Here is an 11,964-nt window from a genome sequence, read left to right as displayed (position 1 = left end):
TATGTATGGTGACTTTTACTGATTTGTCATTTGAAAACTTTGCTTGTCTGAAACAGGCAACAATAACTAAACAGGAATAGTTACTTTAGCTTGTCATAATAAGATCGGATTGATGCAGATTACTAACTAGCAAAAGTTACCAACCACATTTTAGCCATGTTGGCTCCTTCAAAACCTTCCAGATGTATTAATTATCATCAAAAAGTAAATATAACCTAAAGAATTTATTAAGGAGACTTAAGAAAATTATTTAATGTAAATTCTTCTTCTTCTTCTTTGCTCATATCCGCCCCTTAACTGGAGCATATGGACACCACGCGGCGCCTCCAAGAATCCCTGTCAATTGCCAGTCTTGTTGCTTCGTTCCAGGTCAAACCAGCATCCCGTAGCTCCGCCGTATACACTCTGTAGATTGTATTTAGCGGCCTTCCAGGACGCCGGAATCCGGTCGGCTTAAAGAACAGGCAAGTCAGGTTAAAGTTCTCTTCTGGCATCCGCAGCACGTGGCCAAGCCAGGTCCAACGTCGCCTCTTCACTTTCAGCGTGATGAGAAGCTGCTTGGTACGTTCTCTTATCTCCTCGTTGCTCCTAAAGTCATATCACCGCACACCCAGTATTCGTCGCAAACATCTGTTTTCGAAGCTCAGTATACGGTTGCTCTGAGCCTTCGTAAGGTGCCATGATTCGCTACCGTAAAGCAGCACCGTCAGAATGCAAGCGTCAAATAGGCGGCAATTGGTTTTGACCGAGCACAATCGTGAGTCCCAGACATTTCGCATCGAGTTGAATGTTGCTCCAGCCATTCCCATTCGGATAGCGAGCTCTTTCTGCAAAATGCCATCTCCCGTGATGTGTACCCCCAGGTACTTGAAGCTGTCGACGCACTCGATGTTTTGTCCAACGCTAATCAGAGGGAAATTTGGATCAGGACAGGTACTATTGCACAAGACGTTGGTTTTCTTCGCGTTGATTTTCAAACCAACGCGAGAGGAGTTGTTATGCAACCTGTCGATCGTCTCTTGAATGCCCTCGATTGAGTTGTCGAATAGGACAGCATCATCGGCGTCACTACGTTAGTCAATACCACCCGACCGAGGCATACCTGTTACCCCCACGGTGAAGCTATGCGACCTAATGTAAATAGAACCTTAAAAACATTAAAATATGATTTTTCCTTTATCTCCAAACATTCAAATCGCGATATCTCGAAATGATGTTTTATGGGTTGGAGACTTTTGCCTGAACGGTGACGATATTGTACTTTATAAAATAATATTATATCAACAATGGTGATAGAAAATAGGAAGAATCATTAACAGCTTTCACATTTTTAATTACAATTTTATGGAATAATATACGTAATGCCTACACTATAATAGGTAATAAATACTATTAATGGATTTATCGTATTAAGAGAACAGAAGAATGTTTTTTTTATTTGAATTTATTTGGGCTTAGAAATATATTGTACATTCAATGCAAGTTGAAAATGAGCTTATATAAATCTAGGGGGGGTTATGCTTTCGGATATTTCTACGATTGTTAGCCAATATTAAAGAAGAATAAAAGAGAATATTTTCATATCTGATTAATTATTTATCCATATTTTAGGCCTAGAATATTTCATTTTTACATTTTTTAATTTATTTAATAATCGAATGCATACATATTGTTTTATGTTTAAACATCATGCTAGCTTGTCGTCACCAACATCAATACATTTAGGTAAACAATTTGAAAGCGACTTAATCTTAGAATTATTTTATCATTAAGAATGGATCCTTAAATTTTTTTTAAACTTTCACAAAACATTACATTAAAATACTACCAAGACATTTATAAATAACACAGTCATTTAATAAATATTAATAAGTCATGTCAAAGGCGTTAAAAATTTTGAAGATAGAAAGATTTATTTCAAATCATTAAGAAAACCGCATTTCGTTATACCAAGGGCACTTGCACATTTCTCATAATATATTGATAATCAAACGGTTAGACATGTTGTATTTTATTTTAGATTGCGACTAACTCATGCACAGAATTTAAGTAGGTATGTTTAGTTACAGAACTTTATTATAGTAGACACCTACCTAACTAAGTAATTAAAGAATAATAAAATTAGGAACAGATTTTCAATCCAACAAACACTGACATCTATTTTAAGTAATGAAAAGTTATAACGCCGGAAAAACCTCACATTGAAATAATAAAAGTCTGCAGAATTGACGTAGATAGCTAATATATCTTAAATATTTCTATTTCTTAATGGTGTTACAATTAATTTTATAATTACAGACATATTATTTGGGGCCGCTAGACTGATCACGTAGAATTGATAATAATGATAAGTAACATAGTTAAAGGTCAACGAGCAGGTTGCCACATTTATTTATATTTAGATATAACGCATTCAATTACTGATACAGAAAATATTATTTTTTCTATCGTTACCAAGTTACATTTTGTGGAATCCCTACCAGTGGGTCTATTCTGTACTTATCGACCCACTTGTTGTAATACCTCTATTATGAAAGTTAAATCTTTTTGTAGCAATGTAACAATTTTATTGTAAATGCTTTATTTATATCTTATTGTTAATACACTTTTTGTCTCATAGATGTCAGAGTTATGATTTCATGAAGTGCTAGGCTTCATGAAAAGGATCAAATAATAATCTTATTCGAATACCTACATACAGATTGTTTATTTATAGAATAGGGTTTTCATAATATAATTAAGTCAGCTTTATTGGTTTAAACATAGGTAGAATGATGTTGACTCTTTTGGCAGTGTAGGCGACTCATTTAGGTGTTGGTATAGTTAGTTTAAAATGACACTATCAGAGTTCTAAAGTGACCTCGTTGTGGCCTCAAAACAAGAAGAATCTGTTCTTCCTCTATATAAAAATGAGATTTGATTTGTTCACTGCGCTAATGGAAACATTCTTAGAAACGAAAGTCATACATTGCCCACCTTCAGTTTGGGCAAACCCAAAAATCTAATTGGCTGAAAACGATCCCCATACTAATCAGTCAATACCTCATTAGCGGCATACAGTTTAATACCAATACACCGACCAATCAATGGCTCCGAATGCTTTATGGACTGTCAGAAAATGTGTATGCATCAAATACAATAAATTTAACTAAAGATCTATCCTATATTATAGTAAACAATGGTAGGTATATAATGAAAAATTATTTACAAAAAATAATATGTTAGCATCAAAATTTAGGCTTTATTTTTTGGTATAAAATAAATCCATATGATGTCACAAAACAGTTATAAAATTCAATTGTGCAAGTGCTCTAAAGTTTTGCTGCCAGATTATTTCCACTATAGGATTTTGACAGGGATGATTCACGTCATATCGTCACAATAAGATTGGCTTTTATTTTTTCTTGCTTCCAAGTTTTAGAAATTATTTTTTGAAGGCCCAGTTTTCAAACAGGACTAAAAAGTAAGTGGGATAATAAAATTAATAGCTCCACTGTCGAAATTGTTATGTATGATATTATGCACATTTTTTTCCAAACCCGTACTTGAGTACTTGAATCAATGCACAGTGGAACAATAAACATATATTCGGGTATTACCAGTGAGCACGACAAGACTTTTAATATACATATGTATTTATCTGACCTAAATAGCTGAACATATACATACTCACACCCCAATTGAAATAGTCTGCAAAGTCTAATAATAAATTATTTACCTGCGACTTCCGAGCCCTTGTATAAAGCCATTTGAATTTTGTTGTCTCGTTCCGAATCCAGCGATTTTACAAGACAATACAATCTACATTTTCAACGGTTTGATTATGTGGATTTTACGCAGGGACATACGGGTCTGCCACACGGGTATTAATCCAGCAGGGCTAGTTATATATGGGGAAGAGCGGCACGAGCTGCATTCTTCATATTCCCTGAAATACACACCTGGCTGGCGACTTTTAAAAACGTTTAGTAGTTCTCGAGTAGTTGGTCGATGAATGATAGGATACCCACTATTATGTAAGCTTGGGGTAATTCAATAGTGAATAGACCAATCATATAGTGACAATACTTCAACGGGGTTTAGTTTATCTGAGTGTGTGCCACATTGCAGTGGCTTTCCTCGGTTGCTGCGTCATCTGTGACCAGTGTAACGCTTCTTGACCATTTTCAGTAGCCCCAACACAGCACCAGCCCACCGCTTGGCTGCCGCTCGACACGCATACCTAAAAATATGTTATAGGCACACATTAAATAAACATTTCAATTCAATTCAATTCATTTATTTTACATATTGTGGACATTACAAATTATAAGTTTAAGATGTTCACAACATGACATTTAGAAATAACGAAATATTATTAAAACAATATTAGGTACATAACAAAAGAGATAGATCAGTATTAAGTTATTCTACAGTATAAATGTGTAAATACAAAAAAATTATATAGGTACAAGGAAGTACACCGGATGAGTTAAGCAGACCCTATTTTAATAATTTATAAAATAACGTCCACCTATACTCATCCCAACGTAGATGGAATATATCAACATCCAAAGCAATTTGGTTAAACAGAGTTATTGCCCTCCCAATCGGCATCACCAATGGCAGGTTAGTTCTGCTCCTCGGGAGTATATACAATATACAACCACCCACTTGCAACAATATAAATTTGTCTCGGGTACAAAACTAGTTATTCTTTTCCTTTACCACTACAACAGTCCATTTTGCCCAATGATAGTTCAGCAGTGTAGTAGCAACAGTGAAAAAAATCACAAAAACACAGCGCTCAAAATGGAAAAGTTTACGAACCGGAGCGCTAGACAATTTTCTGAAGATATTTACATAGTTATCAAATTTTATATGTATTTTATAAAAATAAGTGTGTTAGATTTTCTATTATATGGCATATCTAGCTCAGACGGTCAACATATTTTTTCCACGAAATGGAGCGATAATTTTACCGATTTCACGAACCGGAACGGTGCTCCAGTGCGCTTCGGTCCATTTAGAGCCCTGCAAAAACATCTAGACGTTGGGAAAATTACATAGATGTATAGTGACATCACCGGGCACTGAACTCAGAGTCCTCGGATGACAAGCCAGTGCCTTACGCATTGGATTATGGCTACAGGGTGTTGCCCAAGAAGTTAGCAAAGGTAAAACACTGTTTTCCTCAGCTTGCAGAATCTCGATGAAATTTCATTTGAGTGAGAATGCTTTGCGTGCAACTTGGTATTCTATAATTTGCAATCCACCACACTTCCAGACTTGACCATAGTTCTCAGTCAATTGAGAGCTTTCATTGTTCGATACTCGAGACTGGGTTTGAGAGGGGAGACACTATTTATGACAAATCGTAACGGTGACCTATAATATAATTAATTATACGTTTAACTATAGTCAAAGAGACAATTCTTGCGAAACAGTGTCTAACTGAGCTATGCGCTGAAATCGGTGTAAAGCGCATCTGTTTTATACACAATACTGCTATCGGCGGTTATCGAGGATAGTTTAACATATGTTTGTATTGCGGTATTATAATTGTTACAATAAGTTAGCCGTCTAAACAGTCTATCTCACACTAAAAGTTAGCACAGGCAAGAGAAGTGCTATTAAAACATAGCACTTATTGTAACAATTACAATTAACTTATTGTAAAAATTCAGGGCTTGAAATAGACTGGAGCGCACCGGAGCGCCGTTCTGGTACATGAAATCCCCAAAATTATCGCTGCTCCGTCTTATAGAAAAAATAATTCGTCCATCTGAGCTAAATATGTTATTATAACAAAAAATCTAACACACTTATTTTTATAACACATACATAACATTAGATACCCAACTTTGTTAATATTTTCGGAAAAATATTTAACGCTCCGGTTCGTAAAATTTTACATTTCGAACGCTGTAAAAATTATAATACTTCAATACAAAAATATGAAGAACTACCCTCGATAGCAGTCTTGTGTATTAGAATAGATGCGGAGGAAAGTAAAAAAGGCGAATTCGAACTCGTGATCTACAACTTCACAAGAGAACATTTTAGTACGGTTGGCAGCACTGTTGTAGATCCAATTATATGTGAGCAGGATCGTTTACGAGGAGGGTCTTCTATTCTTCAGATGCTATAAAGATAAAGTCATCCAATAAATTCCACTCAGAAAACTTTACCCACAAGTCCGTCGACTTTAAGAAGTTATACAAAAGTAAACTTAAATAAGCTTATAATATAAACCGAATTATCTAGCTTACCTCGAGTGCAGCGTCTTGGATATTGTTTGACGAGAGACTGAAGGAAAGAGCTTCGTTCCAGGCCGGATTTGCGGTGTCTTTGCAACTTGCAGTTTTCTTTTTTTTCACCCTCTTTCCCGAAACTAGAAGGTAAACTTTCACGAAGGGGTCTGAAAACGGAATTATAAATTATATACTGCGCAACTGAGTGTGAATTATTTATGGAATCAATAGAATAATAAAACATTTATAGGGGAAAACTTTCGCACGGCTATAACACATTATATCGCACGATTGAATTAATTATTAATCTAACTTTTGTTTTTTTTGGCGACAAACTTTTTTTTACGTATTATAAATAGGTAAACTATATATAAATGTAAAAAATAAACGAAATAAAAAAATGTGTGTGTCTTTCACGATGGCAGAAGTCAAACAATTTTGCTATTAGTGGTAAACAGATATAAAGAATTTTGCTGTGGTACAAAATAAAAAACGCAAATATGTTAACGACACGAGTATGTTAACGTTTTGATTGACCATTGATTTAAAATCTAAAAACGAAACAATTGTTTTGTAAAAACTGTATTATGATTAATAGGTACTTTTTTGATTGAAATTATTCATCTTGCAAATATTATAATATATATAATTATTAATAAAAAGCGAACACACAGTATGTTATATAAAATAAGATAAATTTTGCTCGTAGTATATCCACTGTCTTGTTGACCTACGTAAAAGTGCGGCCACACCGAAAACAAGTCGCGCGACAACTCGTTAAATTTTACGATAAGCACGATAATTATCGTAAAATTTCTTAAGCAATTATGATAATTATCGTAAAATTTAACGAGTTGTCGCGCGACTTGTTGCCGGTGTGGCCCCACTTTAAGACGTAATCAACACTAGGTATATTAATCTATAATCGAGTCTTATACTTTACTCAGGCCAGGAGACGTATACGAGAAAAGGTCCTTTGTATTATGTTTATGAACACTCCAGAGCTAATGAGTCAATGCATAATTTCGCGTTATAAATTAGAACATAAAACTGGCTGCGGTAATAAAAACAAGTGTATCAGCGGCTTGAGAATGTAGCGGCCGACGGAAAAGTGTACCGGACACGCTTTGACTCATTAGCTCAGGGACGTTCATAATCATAATACAAAGGTCCCTTTATTCGAATACAAAGGCGTCCTTATTATATACGAGCGCGACACCGGTGTCCCGTCTGAAACGGGCCTTACTCTAACGGATCGCTTATATCGGAGGAGTAGGGAGCGTATGCCATTTCGTGACGTATATTGGTCTCATATTTCTTCCTTTCGGGCGATTGTCAAATTTCAGACATAGAAGTCAGCATATTTGTATACTTAGTTCAAAAACTTCCATAGTATATAAGGTTACACAGATTTGAATGCCATTTTTATTAGTACAAAATGATTTCACATTGATGCACATTTCTAAGCTGTTATAAACATTTCCCAATGCGTTCTCTATTCTTGAAATTCAGCACAATATGGTGCCATGACTCACTATCGTAAAGCAGTACTGTCAGAATGCAAGACATGTTGAACATGACGTGACAGTAAAGTTCCAGAGCATTGAGTTAAATGTCATTTCAGCAATTTCCATCAGGATAGTGTAATCGTCTTTCATTAAACGATAGTCATTGTTTGATGTATTTTTAATTTAAAGTTTTACGAAAGTATCAAAAAAACATACCCTGACTGCTCAAATTATTAAACATGGAAACATGCTTTGCCTACTGATTCTCTGAATGCTGGTTGTCCGAATTAGAAAGAAAATAAAATAAAATAAATTGCAGGGCGTGGGTTTACGCGTCATTCCCGAAGCACCGTTCGCGTTCGCGGCCGACTAGAGTCTCTCGCGGCCACGCTACTTTTGTGACTTAATTTGCGTTACGCCTGTGCGATTTTTCATAACGAATCCGCCCATGAGGTCAAGACAAAAGCATGTATCCATGCTAAAATATTATGCATAGGCACGTACGTAAAACGTTAAAATATGTCACTACATTTAATATAGGTACAGTCAACATACATAATAATGAAAAAACCAACAATTACATTACGTAAAAATCTGTACTTATCGTTTATCAAAAGCCCTATAATATTTTGATAATATATAGTTTGAATGCGCAACGATAGTCTTTGAAAGTTTATTGTCAAAATCCTTTACAAGTGTGTACTTCAAAAGCAAAGAGTAGATACTCAAAATTCACCCGACTGACAAAACACACGAACCAACACTAGATCGCTTCATTACCTAGAGTTTCTTTACTATCCTGTCCCGGAGTCAAGAGGTTCCTCGCCTTGAGGACGACGACCGTCAGCCTCTCGGCGGAGGGCAGATAGCTGAGGGAGAGGAGAAGCTCTTGGAGCTCTTCGGGAGGTCTCTTCTGGCGCGCGATCTCGCCCCACACCTCTACGCCGCCCGCTACGCTCAGACCGTCGAGTGCTACGCGGACCTCTCCGGTTACTTCATTGCGCGAGTATCTACGGATAATGTATTTATTACATATTATTAATTATTGATACATCGAATGTAAATAAGAGGGCATATTATGGGTGAAACACGAGTTGTCGAGGCACTTATTTTCATAACAAACATCGACATGAACAAATTTAATACTTATTTTTTATGTGAATGTAAAGTATTTTATATATTTTTGGAGTTATACTTCTTTAGGCGCGTTTGGGAAATGAGATCAGAGTGTATTTTTGGCGTGTGACATGTAACACATAATTTATTTTTTCACAGAAAAAAAACGCACTCGATTGGATTTGAACCACCGATTGTTCGGTTATCAGCCGAACGCACTACCTTTACGCCACAGTATGATACTGCAATCGTGACGATTGTACAGTATAATATTATAGTTTATAATTGTTCCGTTGCCTAAGCAGCGAATTTATTATACAGTATAATATTATATTTTAGAATTGTTCCATTGCCTAGGCAGCGAATTTATTATTGTCGGCCATTTGCAATTCCTTATGTAAACAAACTATTAAACGTCAGAGTGATATTTGGTACTTTAAAAAATAAAACAACGAGAAACCATTATATAATTTAGTAATATAAGTTAAAGTGTATCGAAATAAACCAACGGCGCTTCAATAAGCGGCCCGTTTTCTTACGTGTGTAATTTAACAAGATAATTAAGAGCTAGTCGAAGAATCTAGGCTATCACAAGTTTTGTTTTTGTTTTGTTGCGCCAAAAAAGTATAACTTTTAACGCGCGTACATAAGTGCACACACCGATCTTTTTTTTTTATTCAATTTTAGGAGGCTATTTTCTAACCCAATATTGTTCTTTAGTGACTACCTACTACTAGAAACTTTTATTGTATGAAATATTCGCAAATAATAAAAACACGACTATTTTTAATTATTCATGTTTAATGATGGAATCAAAAGGAACAAGTAAAAAAGTGACTCATTTGTTTCAAAACAAATGAAAATAATAAAAAAAAATTGCGTTAAAGTATTGAAGTAGCAAAAGCGGTAATCGTCTATTTTTTATACCTCTTACATGGTTATACTAAGCCATTAATAAGGAAAAGATAAATAATTGCACATGACTGGACAATTTACAATAAAAATATTACTCTGCTAGACATCTGTCTAACGGTGTGTCAGAGTAATTCGCTACGGCTCGTCTTAGGTAAACGCGTTCGGCGGCGAGTTGAGCGGCGAACTCAAACGTATAAACGTATAAACGTATAACCAAAAGGAGACTTTGTCTAGGAACATTTTCACACACGGTTATACGATTGAGTTGCGCGCGCCGCTCAACACTTCGCCGACTTCGCCCACGTAAGACGCCCAGTAAGTGGCATGACGAGAAATTCTGACGCACCGGATAGTAATTTTAAATACAAAATTACCAAATTATAATCTAAAACTCTATTCTTGCATTTGGAAAAAAGCATCAAGGTAGGTATCACATTCTTTTAATTATGATTTCGAGATTATAAAATTGTACAAAGGGAATGGGACAACTGGACGCCGCACTGTCGAATGAAATAAATAGACGTTCGTTACAATTTTATACAGAAAGTAGACGAGAAATTTTAATCAGTTTCTGTCTACTACTTCTTAACATAATGTTTTTTTTTATTGCGGATTGAGAATTATCATGCCTGAGGCTTTATAGAAAAATAAACGAACTCCCTTCTCGTTGAAACTTAAACATATGCATAATAAAATCATTATTTACGTGTGCATATTTAAATTCTCACCAAGTATTAAATAATAATATAATAATGGATATATAAATATGAACGTTAAATATATAATTTTAGGAGTACCTATGATTCACGAACGTGTATTTACTTTCAAATTTCATTCGATTGCGTGGCGCCCAGTTGTCCCGGCGTCGAATCATCCTAGACTCTTCTCCAAGATATTGAACAAACAAAGAGTAACCCAATATTATATAAAGCAATATATTGTGAAATTTCTAGTACAATTTGATTATTATGTTATTATAGTCCGCAATCCTTAAATGGCAACAACCATTAACACGGAAGTCCGTAACAATTTTACTCGTAAACTAAAAAATACAATAGAAATATTAAACAAATATTTAAAATATCCGAACCTGTCAAAATCATAAACTTGGAGCAGCAGAGTCTTATCGCAAAGTTCGTCATGGGAGACAGGAAACTTGAAGTGCTGATCAAAGAAAGGGTTGGGATCGTTACGGTGAACCTGCGTCTGTCTGGCTCTGTTGTCCACTTCCGGTAGCAAGGCTAACCTTACGTAAGGGTCGTTGAAGCCTCCTTGATCGCTTCCTGCCAGGTCGTGGGCTGAAATTAATTACATCACTTAATTTAAAAATAATAAGCAGACGTGATACTCGGTAAAGTGTCTCTGTCGCCTTAAATTTAAAGCTTTTTACGAGAATGTTTTTAGCTGTTAATTAATATTAAATTTAACAAAAGTTTAACGCCCCGTGATGAATTTTATAATATAAAAGGAACAAAGATTATTAAATAACATGGAAATATTTATAATATATATCTACAATATGAATAACTACAGTGTTCATTCGTAAGTTGCTGAGAATCGTTATGTTATTTATATAAATATAAACCTTGCTGAGAAAATAGCTCCAGGATATAGAAAAGATGGAAAAATAAGAACTAGTGAGATAAAGATAATGTGGATAGACAGATTATTATATCATTTTATTTTACTTATATAAGACTACATATTACTAGATAGTCACGAAAATATTGAAAGTTTTGGCCCAAACCATTAGGTATTTAAAACTATTAATTGTAATGTTGATAGAATTTTATGTTAAGCAGTACGCTTAGTAAAGACAGAAAGTAATTGAACCAATCAAATATATTATGCAGAAAATCATTTAATTAAAAAAAAATCAAGTAATTAATGTAAGAAAATACATAGTGAATTTAGAAAATAAGAATAAAGGTACAACACCATCTTTCAGATACCATCATCATCAGCTTGGGTCTATCTACTGCTCTCTAAGCCGATTCCATCCATCCTTACAAATTACATTTCGAAAATACATACATTTAATATATTTTACTTGATAATAATAATTCTCGTCAAGATCAGCAGAGAATGACCTGCTAAGCGGACGAAACCAATACAGAGTATTATTAAATAGTGTGAAATACGTATTGTACATTGTGTACATCCTAATTGCTGTCATAAATTTTGTAAATAAT

The 11,964-nt window shown here is 34.8% G+C and overlaps 1 protein-coding gene across 1 annotated transcript in view; it reads right to left on the bottom strand.

Moving 5' to 3' along the window:
• Nucleotides 1-4,084: 4,084 nt before the first annotated feature.
• Nucleotides 4,085-11,964, bottom strand: part of Sytbeta (Synaptotagmin beta) — a 56,284-nt gene continuing 48,404 nt past the window's right edge. Inside the window, exons 5-8 of the mRNA XM_085959124.1 lie at nucleotides 10,863-11,070; nucleotides 8,522-8,751; nucleotides 6,252-6,400; nucleotides 4,085-4,222 (exon numbers count right to left, since the gene is read on the bottom strand). Coding sequence (XP_085815250.1) covers nucleotides 4,085-4,222; nucleotides 6,252-6,400; nucleotides 8,522-8,751; nucleotides 10,863-11,070 — 725 coding nt within the window. The remainder of the gene's footprint in view (nucleotides 4,223-6,251; nucleotides 6,401-8,521; nucleotides 8,752-10,862; nucleotides 11,071-11,964) is intronic.

The sequence above is a fragment of the Rhyacophila brunnea genome, unplaced genomic scaffold (genome assembly GCF_057557595.1).
Source record: "Rhyacophila brunnea isolate RB1 unplaced genomic scaffold, BYU_Rbru_1.0 scaffold_8, whole genome shotgun sequence".
NCBI lineage: Eukaryota > Metazoa > Arthropoda > Insecta > Trichoptera > Rhyacophilidae > Rhyacophila > Rhyacophila brunnea.
The sequence above is the reverse complement of the archived record's forward strand: the minus strand, read 5'-3'. Positions and strand labels throughout refer to the sequence as shown.